The sequence below is a fragment of the Labrus bergylta genome, chromosome 7, assembly GCF_963930695.1.
Source record: "Labrus bergylta chromosome 7, fLabBer1.1, whole genome shotgun sequence".
Lineage (NCBI taxonomy): Eukaryota > Metazoa > Chordata > Actinopteri > Labriformes > Labridae > Labrus > Labrus bergylta.
This window is the reverse complement of record NC_089201.1, coordinates 26,443,632-26,458,474: the sequence shown is the minus strand read 5'-3', so window position 1 is coordinate 26,458,474 and position 14,843 is coordinate 26,443,632. Positions and strand designations below refer to the sequence as shown.

General features: G+C 42.7%; 1 protein-coding gene across 2 annotated transcripts in view; it reads left to right on the top strand.

Moving 5' to 3' along the window:
• Positions 1-14,843, top strand: part of roraa (RAR-related orphan receptor A, paralog a) — a 190,043-nt gene that overhangs the window by 134,970 nt on the left and 40,230 nt on the right. Inside the window, exon 1 of one of the 2 annotated variants that reach the window (XM_020631293.3) lies at positions 4,337-8,017. The exons of the other annotated variant lie outside the window; for it this stretch is intronic. Coding sequence (XP_020486949.1) covers positions 7,987-8,017 — 31 coding nt within the window. The 5' untranslated portion in view covers positions 4,337-7,986. Of the gene's footprint in view, positions 1-4,336; positions 8,018-14,843 lie in introns of those variants that run through there. 2 annotated transcript variants of the gene reach the window in all.

The following is a 14,843-nucleotide window of genomic DNA, read 5'->3' as shown; positions in this document are numbered from 1 at the left end:
TGCTGTTCTCCAGTATTGTGCTGGATTACAGAATCAAGGTCGACTCACAAGACACAGAGCAGCATTATCCCTTAATCCTGTGTTTTGGTTTCAAATAGCCTTTTTACACCTAATCTTCACAAGTAAAATGACAAACATGAATACTGAGGTAGGTATTTAAATGTGCATTACCTGCGATGTTAAGGTCAAAGGCTTACACTGACTTAAAGTAAGAAATATATGTTTTGTGAAAGAACAGATGATCATGTGGTTATTTTGTTGCGGCTGAATTACGGGAGACTCGGGAGTCTTGTGATGAAATTCCCTGAGGCAGTTTCAGATGGAGAAGTCTGGGAAGTTTTCATCCACACTATGAATCATTTCTTGTGTGTTTTCCTTCTTTTTTTCCCGGTACACCAGAATGTTTTAATGAAGATACTATTACTTCTTTTTTTTTTTTTTTTTACCTCTTCCTGAGTTTCTTCACTTCGGCACATGGGAGGACAAGTTTCACTGAGTCAACAGATACAGCGAGTACACACCAGTTAGAGCACAGATGTGTCTCCCCCTTTTACCAGCCCAGTCTTAGCGTGTCCGTCAGGCTCAGCTGGAAGAAACTTAAAGGTGCTGTGAAAGACTAAAAGTGGGCCATCCGCCGCTGCCTCCTGTTGACCTACCTTGTTCAGAGGGTCCAGGTACAGACTGATGACAGGACTCCTCCTCAGCGGACCACATTACTAATGTGTGAGGGTGCAAGAGGAGCACGCCCAGTGATGAATCACTCCCTTGCACCCATGGCATCCTCATAAGTCAAGAGTAAAAAGTATTGAGTGTGCGCTCGCTAAAAGAGCTCCTTGGTCCCGTCCGCTGTAGAGAAACTCCACCCAGGCCTGGTACAAGAGGGGGGAAGGCTAAGTGGTGCATGTGGCACATAGCCTGAAGATCTCCTTCAATCTTGAGGAAAACATTAGTCCCTCCTGTGGGTCAAGTTGTATTTAGAAAGCTTGTAGAAGTTAAAAAAAAAAAAAAGTTACTTTCATGCTTGAGCAGAGCTGTTTTGTTTAATAAATGAGAGTAATCTAAGTTGAGTTGATCTGGACGTCCTCGACGGACCGACTGCACCACCTGAAGTCACAGCGCGAACATGAACGATGTGTTCGTTTGAGCTAAAGCGGTTTTCTGCTGAGGGATTCCACGCCCAGCAGTCGGACAATTTGCACAAGAAATAAAAAGATATTTAAAAAAATATATCTTCTTATATAAAAAGAAATAATAATAATGGATGCATATCTTGTACACTGCCGTTTGTTTCTTTGTTTTCTTTCTCTTCTAGCCTTAAGCCAGAAGGTTAACTATTTTAGTTTACACGCCTCCCTCCCCCCCCAGAGCTCATGTCGGGCTATATTGGTGATGTTGGGGGAAGTGTGTAAGTTTGACGCTGGGTAATACATCACACACTCCGGGGGGTCTCCCTGGTATGCTCCTCAATAATGAAGTTCATTCGTTAACTTCTCCCTCAAAGGCCAAGTTCCCTCGCTGCCCTTTTCAACAGCCATTGCAACTCTTACTGGAGTCACCCTACCAACAGGAAGGAAGAAGAAAAAAAAAAAAAAAAAAAAAACACATCATCATGCTTTTCCCCTTGACAGGCTCTGTGGTTGCCTGTGCAGGGCATGAAGAATAAGCAGGTCCATTACCAATCCCTCATGCCTGGTTATGGCCATAATTATCACAGGGAAAATGACCTGCTCTGTTTGGTTTGCAGGAGAGGGTCTGCGCCTCCCTAATCACCTCCTCCTTCCCTCCTGTCGTCCTCATGCAGCGGAGATGGAGCTGGTTTTTAGGGGGGAGTCTTGCCAGTTCATTAGAATTCACAGGGTTCCACCTCCCTGCCTAGCCAGGCTAAGCCTCTCACACAGGCTGCCATGCCTGCGATAATCTCCCCTCCTCGTTCCCTCTCGCTCCTTCCCTCTCCATCCTCCTATCCCTTTTTCCTTTCTGTTCCCCCCAAGGCGACTACACACAAAAGAGATGCGGTGCAATTCATTGTTAAATCTGATTTCTATTGATCTATTGAAAAAAAAAATGCTTCTGTGAGATGTATGATAGCACTCCAGCAGTGCTGATGATCTCTCCTTACCACTGCCTTTTCATCTGATAAAGCAAATAAACAAAGTGATTTATTCTAGTCACTTTAACGACAGCCTTCGTTGAATGTACGAGGTGCATATTCTTTCAAGGGCTATATCAATCAATTGAGCATCCAGGTGTAGTGGGCAGAGTGTAAATACTTTTGTCGCAGCTAAAGTTCCCGTAGACAAATAAGAAGAGGCTCGGCATTCTCCTCCGTTTTAAAATCCAGCAGGAAAGTAACTCGCGACACCTAAACAGCCACTTTAGCCACCAAACAAAATAGCAGCGGAAAAAAAAAAAAAAACGTCAGCTGAGGGGCGGTTTGATGTTTTGAAAGTGTAGTGCTTATCATATTGTTCACACCGCCTCTTGTCACCACCTCTCACTCATACCTGCGAGGGGGACATTTGAACGTGCGAGCAGATAGCAAATGATGTGAAGCTTTGGTCAGTCCATGCAGGACAATTTCTGCTCTCCTACCATGCTGACACTACTTGTGTGTATGTCTTTACTCTTTGTCACAAACTATTTGAATCACTTGAATTGGAAACACCAGAGGCTCTTATTTTTGTGTTTATTCAAAAAGATGTTTTATATGTAGCTCTATAAATAACATGGCGCTAAAACAAAAGGCTACAGCCTTGTCAACCATTCACTGTAAATGCTGTGTTGTTGATCCTGATTACATGACAGATGACAGGTGTACACTTCACCTATGTAGGAATGATATGCTTTCAGATCTTTTTTCCTTTTTGACCCTTATGTTCTATAAATATTGCGCTTTTGTGTGTGTGTGTGTGTGTGTGTGTGTGTGTGTGTGTGTGTGTGTTGAGTGACTGATAGAAAAGAGAGAGAATAATGCTGAGTTGGCCCCGGGGCTGCTGTGCATAGAAAGGATGAAGGGCCATAGTGTGTACTCACTAATGTGGAGCCATATGATCAGAGTGTTACTGTTAAGACTAGGAGAAGAAAAAAAACATGAGACTTAGCCACAGCTGCTACCTCACTAGACACACTGTTCTGCTATGTGCAAAATCCATTAGCCGTAATGAGTTAACAGCATTTCCTGTAGCTACACATTATACCATAAAACCCAGGCACAGCAGCAGCATGTAGCATGTTTTTTAAACTGCTCTTATTTAAAGTTATCTTTAAATGCAGGCCCTCCGCAGTCCTGTGGACATAACCCAATAGTGTCCTCTTTTCTCTGAAATAGATATTCCCTTTGTTGTCTGTGTGATTTATTGAAGTCTTCCCACAAGTGGAAGCCCCCAGGAAATTGCCTGGAATGGCCCTAAATTGGTTTATGATTGTGTGGTGTGGGCCGGGCGCTGTTATGGCTCTAATATTATGCCCTCTACTGCTTGGCATCTATATTAAATTGATCTGTATTGTTTTCATGGAGTGCCTGTTGGAGCTTGTTAATTCTGCCGCTGCTTCAGGCTGCATGGTGCTGCGGCTCAAAACACCCAGGTGGCTCCGTGGTGAAATATAAGCCGCGACTTTTCTCGAAAATATCGCGCGACAAGAATGGGGAGACACTAAATGAGGACGTCGATAACTGTTTATCCTGCAGGGTCAGAGTGCGACAGCGTGTGGTCTCCAGTTTTGAGAGCAGTCCGGGGCTGTGAGAGTTAACATGGATCAGCTGCATGGTGAGTATGTGCGTGGACCGGCTCCTGACAGACCGCTAATGAGGCCATTATCAGCTCTGGTCCTCTCCTCTCCTCCTGGGGCACCAGTGGATGTTCTGCACCTCGCCTCAATTGAAATACCTTCCACAGGGCTTGTTTACAGTAAATACATTTGCTTAAATTAATCCAAGACACATGATTGTATACATTCACAATTCTTCTGTGATCAGCTCAATGTGTAATCCAGAAATGCATTAAGCATTTTCAAACTGATGGAACACTTTCAAATTTCTATTTGGATGACCCCCTTTTGTTATGTTTTTGTATTGGGAGTGATGGTAGTCCTTAGAAAGGAAGGGAAGAACCTATATATATATCTATATATATATATAGATATATATATATACACACTGCTAGGTCAAACACATGAGCCATTGCATATGCAGCAACTGCCAATTTTGAAATTGAATCCAAGATAGTCAACAAACTCTCAACTGCAACTACTACACAGGGGTGTATCCAGACTTTTTTTTTTTGGAGGCAGGGGCTTACTAGGGCACTTACCAATAGGGGTGGCATACAGTTTTTGTGCACACTCAAAAGAAAAAAAAAGATTTATCCTTTCTATCTCCACTAGTCATATCTATTTTTACTGGTACTATACTGTGTGGTTCTTAAACATTTCTAGTAAGTTCGTTGCGAATTCAAGAGTGTGCAAGAACTTTTTTTCATGGACTCATTCCTGTCCTACGTCCTGTTTTGTTAAATAGAAATGCAAAATATTTATTTACAATTTCAACTACTAACAAAAACAAAAAAAATGCAACATTAACTTGTAAAGAAAACGACTGCCCTGTTACAACAATGGCCGAATACTCAACTTGAAGATAAGTCCCGCCTCTGACAAGGCCAGTCATAGTTTAGGATCTTGTGTTGGCACCAGGGTTGGCCAATCAGATTTCAAGGGTGGTCCATGTCAGGACTATACAATTGAAATGTTCCTGATGCCATCAGCAGGAACTATCACTATTGATGTGGTGATCACTGAAGTGCAGCCATCAGTCAGATGGCCACACTTCAGTGATCAGCACATTGATACACATAGACATTTGACCGTCAGTGCCTTTGTGGCTTAATCAATGCCCTAATGAACGAGTATTAGCCACTATTGGCATACTGTCAGTGGTAATGTGGAGCAGTCAAGGGAGAGTGTGATCAAGAGCAAACGAAGCAGCTTTGCAGGAAACATTCCTCCTCAGGGAGGCACGAGCTTTTAAGCACCATTACATACAGTCTGAGGCTCTGTATTTGTTAAGCTTAAAGGAAAGAACAGCTGCAATATCGGTTCAATAGTTTTTACACTTTTCTTTAATGCATAATAAGAAGGGTTTATAAAAAACCTGAATACTTTAAAAAAAACAACTCTTAGAATTCTGCACTGTGCTGCTAAAAGTGTCTTTATGTGCTGAAGCTGGCTTCCGCTGGATTCACAAATTAATAAGTTTCGATTTCTTTGACACGCTGCTTTTTTCTTGCTCATGTTGCTCTAGATGTGTATGGCTTTGCAGAACTTTCTGCTGCTTAGAAAACAATACAGATTAATCTAATCTTACAGTAGATATGTGAAACTTACTTGACTGATTTCACAGTATGTACTATAAAATCGAATGGAGGGGGTACAAGCCTTTTTTTTTTAGAAGGTAATGGAAGATGTGACAGGAAATGAAGGGGCAGAGATGGGGAATTTCAGCAACAAAGACCCAGAAAGTTTTGAACCACCCACATAAAGGTTCACGATCATTGTCTTCACCACTTCAGCAGGGTGGGAACCCCCCTGACAATGGCATTTGTAAAAAGTCAGTGTGACTGTCCACAGAATTTATTTTTTTTTAACGTTATGTTCTCTAAATGCAGTGGCGAAACCCTTTAAACATAAAAGTTGATACATTGGGAGGAGGCGTGAAAGGGCAGTGGAGAACATAATAGAAATGTAGTTCTCATCTTTTAATGCAAAAAAGCCGAGCCACGTCGAGCAGACTTTTTCTTCTGTGCTGTTTTTGTTGCAACATTTTAAAGACTCATCTTTTTTTTTTTTATTCTTAGATGAAACCAGTTTATTGCTGGCATAATTCTCCTAACCTTTTGGTATTCCTTCGAGATCTTCCCCCATGCACCACACAGATTGTAAGCAGACAAAACACTCATTCCTTCCAGCTCCCTCCTGACACTCAGATGGTAAAGCATGGATGTTATCCTCCTCCCAGATAACCAGGCGGCAGACTCAAACCCTGCTATCATGCTTGGTTTTGTTCCACCTTTAACCAAAAGCTCAGCGTTAAGCCACCGCGTGTCGAGCCGCTGTTTGTCCACTGATACAGCAGCCAGACAACCACAGATAGTGGCAGTTAAACATGTTCCTGCGTGAGCCTTGGCCCTGACTCATCTGGTGAACTTTGACGATCTCTTGGGACGTCGCTGAATGATGAAATGAGACACGGGCGCTGTCTCTGACATCACATTGTTTTGAAGAGTTTGTATCCCAGGCACGCTCCATTTGATGCTATCAGCCTCTGAATGATATTTTGTTCATTAGACGGTGTGCAATAAGAGACCAGTGTTGACACAATGTGCGTTAATGTGTTTAGTGTCTCTAATGGATCATAGAGGTTCTAATGAAACATTGTCATGGGAAGATTTATGTTTCAAGCTGCTGAGTTCTCATTTCCATTTCAGACGTGGTTAGAGGAACCTTTATTCAATGAACAATATATTACAGAAGACATCTAATGAATAAAGATATGTTGTGTGAAACACAGGTGTAAATAAATAATCACAATTCATCTTGCAATCATATCGTTAATATGAAACTCTTTGCTTTTGGAAATAAGACAACACAATGCTGCTTAGGTGATGCAATTATCAAACATCTTGGTAGAATTTGAAACTAGCCACTAAATATAACAATTGTATTTTTTTTTTGTTGAGGGGGTGCGTACAATTTTTTCCTTAATTTTTAACTATTACATTTCGAATATGAAACTGAAGCTGTGTGATGTTTGTCTTGTAGATGCTACGAGTGCCAGCCTATTCATGGAAATGCCAACTGCATGGTGGTTATTGGCCAAGGCTGGATTGCACTAAAACCAGAATATTGTATCAGAGAGAGGCAGCTGGTTAGGAGTCAGAACAGATTATCATATGAGAGAGGATGAGCGAGGAAGGAGAGGGGGAGGATAGAGAGAGTCGGGGAGGAAAAGAGAGGGGGAGAGAAAGAGAGGTAGGGACTGGAATGGTAAGCAGGGGCCGAGAGAGAGAGAGAGAGAGAGAGAGAGAGAGAGAGACAGAGACAGAGAGGGAAGAAGGATAGCAAGAAACTCATCGCCCGGTCGCAGTGGGGTGGCGGGGATCATCTGAACCCTTCCGTCACTATCTCCCCTTCTTCACCTGTCAAAAAGAGTGTGTGAGAGCCGTAGGAGAGCGATAGGGAGAGAGAGTGAGTTTTGAGCATGCAGGTCCTCTGAGAGGTCAGGGGAAGAAGCTGAGGCTCGACTCATCTTCTCTCCGTGTAGGGCCCACCGCTGCTTGCAGACATCTGGCCTCACACTGATCACTCACATCTACAGACAGGGAGGAGGAGGAGGAGAGGGGAGCGCTCCGATCTTTGAGCCACAGAAAGACTACACATCCCCTCTTATCCATCCTCTCCATTTTTTCTCCCTCCCTCTCTTGTTTCCCCTGCCCTCTTTCTCCTTCACCCCTTTCTCAACCCCGTCTAGCCTTTAAGCCCCCTCTTTGACTCTTTTTCCTTCACCCTTGACATCGCACCATTTATTAAAAGCAGAAAACCAAAAACAGAGGAAGGAGTAGAACAAGAGTGTGGTGTCTGCCAGAACTGGTTCCGTCTTTATCCTTGTACTTACAAGAAAAGATAAGGCACAGAAGATAGTGAGAGTGTGCTGTGTCTAGCAAGCCGGCATACAAGGCTCTGACTGCAATCAGTGGGAAGAGGGCCAGCTTCCCTGCCTGAGCTCTCAGCGCCCCTACTGGCTGCACGCTGTGCCAATCAAAGGCAAGTGGGTGGGGAGCAGCCAGACATGAGCACTGATGTCACAGTCACATGGATTCTGGTGTGGTCATGCTCGGAGGCTGAGAGACAGAGCTGTGCTGGCCAGCTGCTGCTGAGACAGCAGTGGAAGGCTTTGCGCTGGTGATAGTTCTTCTCTTATGGACTCGAAGCTTAATGATGTATTTTGTGATTTCAGCTATGAAAGGTAAGAGCAACCAGAAAAGGAAAAAAAAAAAATGCATGCTGATCCTGCACCCCGAGTAACAAGTAAGGGAAGTAAGGCTCGGCTATTCATAGCCTGCCAACTCTTTGCATTTCATTTGCAAGGCATGAGTGTGACAGAGAGAGAGAGAGAGAGAGAGAGAGAGAGAGAGAGAGAGAGAGAGAAATACAGTAAAACAGTGATTCTGACTGCATGCAAAGAAGGAAATTGAGCGTTTTCTAGTATTTCTCCACATGCATGAGTAGGTTTTTTTTTATTGAAAAGAAAACTGTAATTAGTTACCTTTTTAAAAAAAAAAAAAAAACATCTGTAAGCCTGTTTGACTTTGTTGTTACTTAGTGTGTGTTTTCTCTCTTCTGTTGTTGTGTGCTGTGCTGAATAGAAACCACAGCCGGTGCAATCTTTGCACGGGGGCACGTCTCTGACAAGAGCTGCCCCTGATCTTCAGAGCAGAAGTTTCTTAAAGCATAGATGTAAGGATGCATGCAGAGAGGAGGAAAGGGGAAGGGGGGGGAGGTGGGCAGAGGGTCAAAGAGAGGGGGTGGGTTAGTGCTGCTATTCCCTTTTCTGCCCCCTTCTTAATCCCATTGTTCCAGTCCGGAGAGGACGTGTGTGTCTGTTTCGCGGGAAGATGTGCGTGGCGGTGTTGAACGTGGGTCGCAGACGGGGCGACAAGGCAGCGGCGCGCCTGGCAGACAGTGATTCTTTGAGTTGATACTGGTGCATGTGTGTCTGTGAGTGTGTGTGTGTACATCTGTGTGTGTTGTGTTCCACTGACCTATTTTTTGGGGTAGTCGGGGTTTGCATATGTGGCCACGAGAGCAGGACTGGGTCCTCCCAGTCACTGTGATGTTGATCTAGTCTGCTTAATCCCAGTTCTTCCTCCCCCTCCATCATACAGGCAAACATGCGCACACACACATCCACGCAGACGGAGAGTGAGAGTGCAGTCAGACATACAGTACAGTGCACACTTCTCGCATGCATGGCTGCACACACAAACACATAACTAATGTTTATTCACACATATGAGCACGCTTAATTCTTCAGTGTAGAGAAATGTGAACAGCATATTTGCCCATATGCACACATGATACAATCAAATAGCACAACCATGAACCTCAGGCTGTGTCATTCTGTGCTGCATGGAAAACATAGAAATGTTTATTAGATTTCATTGTTGCTGTTTTTTTTAATCACTCCAAATGTAATTAACAAAAGTGTTATCAAGTTAACTCTCAGGACTAAAGAAGCTGTCAGACTAAATGACACATATTGAATTTGTGCGTGAAAATAATGCTCTGAAAAATATAAAATCACTATCATAGTAGCATATGCATTTAATAATTGCATTAATGAGTGACATTTTGAGTTGTGTTCTTGTTTTATCTTTTCATTTGAATTATTCATTTGCCCTCCATATGCTGTACAGTGTCTTGCTTCGTGTGTATCTGGTGACTCTGACCACATCATGACATTTATTATTTTTCCGATTGATCATAGTGTGTGCAAGTTCTTTTCTGAAGGGAGGCTCGTTTGTGTGGCGGTGGAAAAAATGAAGGAGAGTTCAGTGTCGTGCCATATTTTAGAATGAATTTTATATCAGGAATGGCCTTTGACTTTGTGCCCTTTTTAATGCAAATAACAGCAGAGAGATTGAAGAAATCTCTCCTTTCAACTGAGATACTGTGTGTCATGCTCAGTGCTACTTTATTAGAACTTTTATGATTGACGATCATACGGCAGTGTATTTTGTGTTTTTCTTTTTTCTCAGTTTATTTTAATTTCTACATGAAATGACCATACTTGTGTTTTCTGAATCTGACTTCAGCTGTCACTATCTTCCTTTTTAGTAAGATTTTTCTCCCTGTCTTTACTTCATCTTCACGCTCCTTCTTAACCCCCCTGTGGTACTTTCTCTTTGTTATACGCTGCTGGTGTAATGCTAGGATTATGTGACATTATCTGTTGTTAAATTAAAATGTGTACGCAGTATAATGGGACACTCATCTGAATGGTGGTAGACATTTCTTGCTGAAATTGATCGGTGAAATAAATGAACAGGAGAGTGACTTGTTTCCACTTCAGCTATGAATGCCTTTATTTGCGGATGATTTTTATTTACCATCCATACTGCACACCACAAATATAATGCAAATATGTTATAGCAAACATGGTGTTGTAACTCTGTGGCTTTGTCTCTACCCTGCACCCCTCGCTCTACCCTCCTCTCTTCCTCTCTGTTCAGCCTCTCTACCACACCACCTCCTCTCAAGTACCTAATTACCTGTAATGGAAACATCCCTCTCATTACCCCATGCAAATTAGCCAGCCTACTCAGCACAATTAAGATGAAAAATTCCAATTACATAATTAAAGAAAGTTGTTTGATGTGTGGATCAACAGAAATGGTAAAAAAAAACAAAAACCTGCATCTCATCCACGCTACATATAATGAACCCTTCAAAAAGAGCATTCTTGTGGCGAGGTATATGTAGCAGCAGTGTTGCAACATTGTCGAGTGCAAGGCCAGTTACGCCACTCGAGTGCATGCAGACTGCACATTAATATGTGATTTAGCATGAGTGTGTACTAGACTGTAAAAAATGTTCTGGGGGCCGTAGAGAGGTAAAGCCAAATATGTAGTGAAAGGCGCTTTAAGGCTATGTTAGCAAGGCTGTAAATATTTGCTGTAGATTCGGTAATCTTTGTCTCTTTCTATCAGTGGCCGATTGAAGTGCTCACTATAGCCAGTGCTGCCGGCTCTCACACATTACAGCAGAGGTTAACAAGATTGGCTATTATCCAGTTAGGGACTGAGGACAAGAGAAGCTGAAGGAAAATCGCCACAGATTAAGGTGATGGCAAATATAGCACAAGTCACCTAAAAGGATTTGAAATAAAATACCCAATTACGATGAGAGAATATTTTAACAAGTGTGCTTTCATCGTCTGGTGTTAAAAAAACCCCCCAAAAAAACATTTTAATTTAATTCTGTGATTAAAATAGTTCTAGCTTCAATGTGAATATAATTCAATTTCCCCTGTTGATAATACACAATTCCATTTTTCCTCTAACCCTCAAATTAAATTTCCCATATTTGCATTTTTTGAAATAGATTTAGATGAAATATCACCTCCTTTAAGTGACCTCATGCATCTAAGAGTAAGAATTAAAAAATAATGTCAGAGCAAAGGGACCGAGCAGACAAACAAGAGTCACTCTGACAGACTGTGTGTGTGTGTGTGTGTGTGTGTGTGTGTGTGTGTGTGTGTGTGTGTGTGTGTGTGTGTGTGTGTGTGTGTGTGTGTGTGTGTGTGTGTGTGTGTGTGTGTGTGTGTGTGTGTGTGTGTGTGTGTGTGTGTGTGTGTGTGTGTGAGTGTGAGCCCTCTGTCTTGCCTCTGAGCAGGCTGAGGAAGTGGAATGGCGTCCCCACAGGTTATTAAAGAGTGCGAGGTGTGCCAGTCTGCGCTGTGCACACTGAGACGAACATCCTGGCTGCCTTACTGTGTGTGGAGGGACTGCTTAATGAGATATTGACTGCCCATTGAGAGAATGGATTTTTGATTTGACTCCAGAGGAGAGGAGAGGAGAGGAGAGGAGGGGAGAGGAGAGGAGAGGAGGACTTCAGATTGATATCGTTCTTTGTTTTTATTTACTTATTGTTATGACTCTTTTTCTCAATTACCAAATGGGCCAGTCTATACTTAATAACACGAGTTACATAAAAGATCATTATAACCACTTACACAACTGCATATAACATCAATATTTTTATTCAACAATAAATCTGTTGAAATGCCAAAAGGAAAAAAAAATGTGTACAATTTTAAATTCTAAGCTTGATAGAAAGAAAAAGTGTTGTTACTTTACAAAAGTACTGAATCAATGCCTACACTTTCACAGCATGCTGATAATAAATGAATGGCTTCTCAACGTATAGAAGTATTGATTATTGTGGAATTGATTTGCCAAAACAGAACACAGCAAAATTGTAGCACTCAGACTCTTTTTAGCTATCTGAGTAGACTTTTTACTTTTCACAGTAGCAAATAAAAGAAACATGGCCAAGGTGTCAGACAACTCTGTCCGGATCTCGTCGTGTCAGTCACACCTTGTGGGTTTGACAGATTAGTCCAATCACAGGCAAGGTTAAATGATTCTCCCGTCCTCTGCCCAGTGCTACAACATCAGCTGCAGTTCAAGATAACCATCATGAGAGAGATGATTTTTTTTTTTTGTTCTTTCTGAAACCAAGTTCAGTGAGGGTTCTCCATTTCACTCCCCAGTCAGGTAAAACAGCAAGCTGGGCTTAGCCAAATGCCTTTAACTTGAGGGTAATTTCCTACTTTACTTTCACTCAGTATTTCAGGAGTCACTTATAGATCCTTTGAAGTGTCTCCCTGTCATGCAGCATTTAGCTGCTGATAGAACACCTCCTCTGTCAGCACTCCTTAGATAATCATATACTACAGTCCATGGAGCTGAAGAACATTTTTACTTCCTTTTTTTTTCCCTTCTTTTCTTTTTATCTCTTTCTTCTTGTAACTTCCACTGGTGATGTGTAAAAAGAGAAGAGTGTTCACAGAAACCCTTTGCTTTACCCTCTTTAGAACTTGTTTCTTACTCATTTTAATACTGATATAGATACCCTTGGAACTGATGTATGTGTACATACTAAAACGTATAACTGCATAAATTCATAAAAGGAATAAATAACACTACTTAAGTCTCACATGCCCTGTTTCCCCCTCGTAGACTTTGCCACTTGAGGTTCAGAAGTTAACTGTTTTAAAGAGTGAAGGCTGAAGTTTCTCCCACTGTACTTTTATTCTGAGCTTGTATCGTACCATTGGCTCCCCCCCCTCCCCCTTCTATGTGCCTCTGGAGGCCTGTCCATTGGCTTTTTGAAGTTGCATCAAAGAGGAAATGGGGGAGAAAAGGCATTATTGATTTTGCGTTTTGTCTGACTCAAACACTGAGGACAGAAAAACACATAAGGAGTCAGGTACTGGTTATGGGGGCCAGCTCTGTCTCTTGTGTGCCAGTGTGAGACGCAGGAGAAACTGAAAAGAAGAAGAAGAAGAAGGTGAGGAGGAACACTAATGCATCTCTCCCTTGGGACACACTCTTAAGTCCTCTTTCCTTCATAATTTCTCACCTCCTTCCTCTTCTTGAATAAAGTCCATTATGGTACGGCTGTAGACAAAACCTTTGTCTTTCCCCTCGCCACGTCCGATAGCTTTTTTTTCTCCTCTTCCATCAGGCCGGTGACTCCCGAGCTCTGACAGCGCTCTCCAGTTGACCTGCTTTTCCATGAAACACCAAGCTGCTCCCTTCTCCGTTGTAATCAGATCTCCCTGCTAGGCGAGTGCGCAAGAAGAGGAGTATTGTTTGTGTGCTTTATCACCTCTCTCCTCCTCCTGTGTCAGCCCAGCAGAGGTGAGATGAGAGCAGGGTACTTTTCTGGTGTTAATGTGACCTAGGGTGATTAAAAAAAAAAAAAAAGGAGCTCTCAGTGATGGCTGTCAAAAGTAAAAGCTTACTCAGCGATTTCATAAAAGGTAAAGCCATGTTGTAAACGATTTCCTAGGTGATAGTGTTTGGGAATATTTGGAATTTGTCTTAAAAGAAAAGACTGTAGCAGGGCCAGGATTGCAGCGAAGGTATGCTGTAGACTCAGAAATGGGGTCAAAGGTCGCCGCATACTAAGACGGCACTACCCTCCGCTCCATGGAGAGCGGTTGCGGTATCTTGGGAGCCCGGCGGGGAACGTTGAGGATGAAAAATGAGAGGTGCATGGAATTTTGATGAGATGAGGGAGCAGGCAGCGCCATAACAAAGATCGTCACAACATGCACTCCGCCGCTTGATTACAAAAGGGGGAGAAGTGCGTGAGGCGTTTGATTGCACGTCCCAGCAGAGGCCATTAGAGGTGCTGCTCGGAGGATGGCGTGATTTACACGCGTCTGATCCTGGCGTTTGCGCTGATTCACAAACAAAGACTGGCGAATCCTCCGGAGCACTAGGGGGTGCTCTCTAAGAACAACCAAAAGATGTTATCATCTGTACCACAGAGTTTGGAAGTTGTTGCCGTCTCTGCGCTTCACTGGGTTTACATGGCACCACAAAGCAGCAAGGATGTAGTCTCTGTATTTCCCAGAGGAGAACAATACACGCAGCAAACGCAAAACTTACTCAAGGTTAGCAGAATTAAGCCCTCCTCACCCCCAACTTAGACGCATGAAAGGAATTTTATCATCATAAATAACAAAGGAAAACAGCCTTGCCAGAACAGTGTTCAAGATTGATTTTTATGCACATGCATTCATTTGAAATAAAAGAAATGCTGTTTCAGTGCTAATTACAAAGATGAAAGGAAGTAGAATATGCAAGGCAATGAACTTTGCTTTAAAGGCAAAGCACATGGCTAATTCAGGGATATGGTGCTTCAATAACATCAAACCCCATTTATGGAGTCAGAGGGAAATTATTTGTAACTGTATTTACACAGTTGATATACAAGAGAGGAAAAAAAACGATGCTCTCTCTGCATGTGTCTAATTTAGCGAGTTGCAGGCAGCGGAGCCAACCAAACAATGTGTGTCCCAGACAATGAGTGCATGTGTGTTTCCCTTCTGGAGCAAGAGGGGTTAACTGGCTGTGGAGAGATCCTTGACCTATCTGAGATGAGCTCTCCGCCCCCTCGAGCAATGTTGAATCTCTGATTGCTGATTATGAGTTTATTCCCCATAGTGCTGAGCCTTTTGCATGTCAGGATCCATTTCTCCCCAGCTGAACTGATTA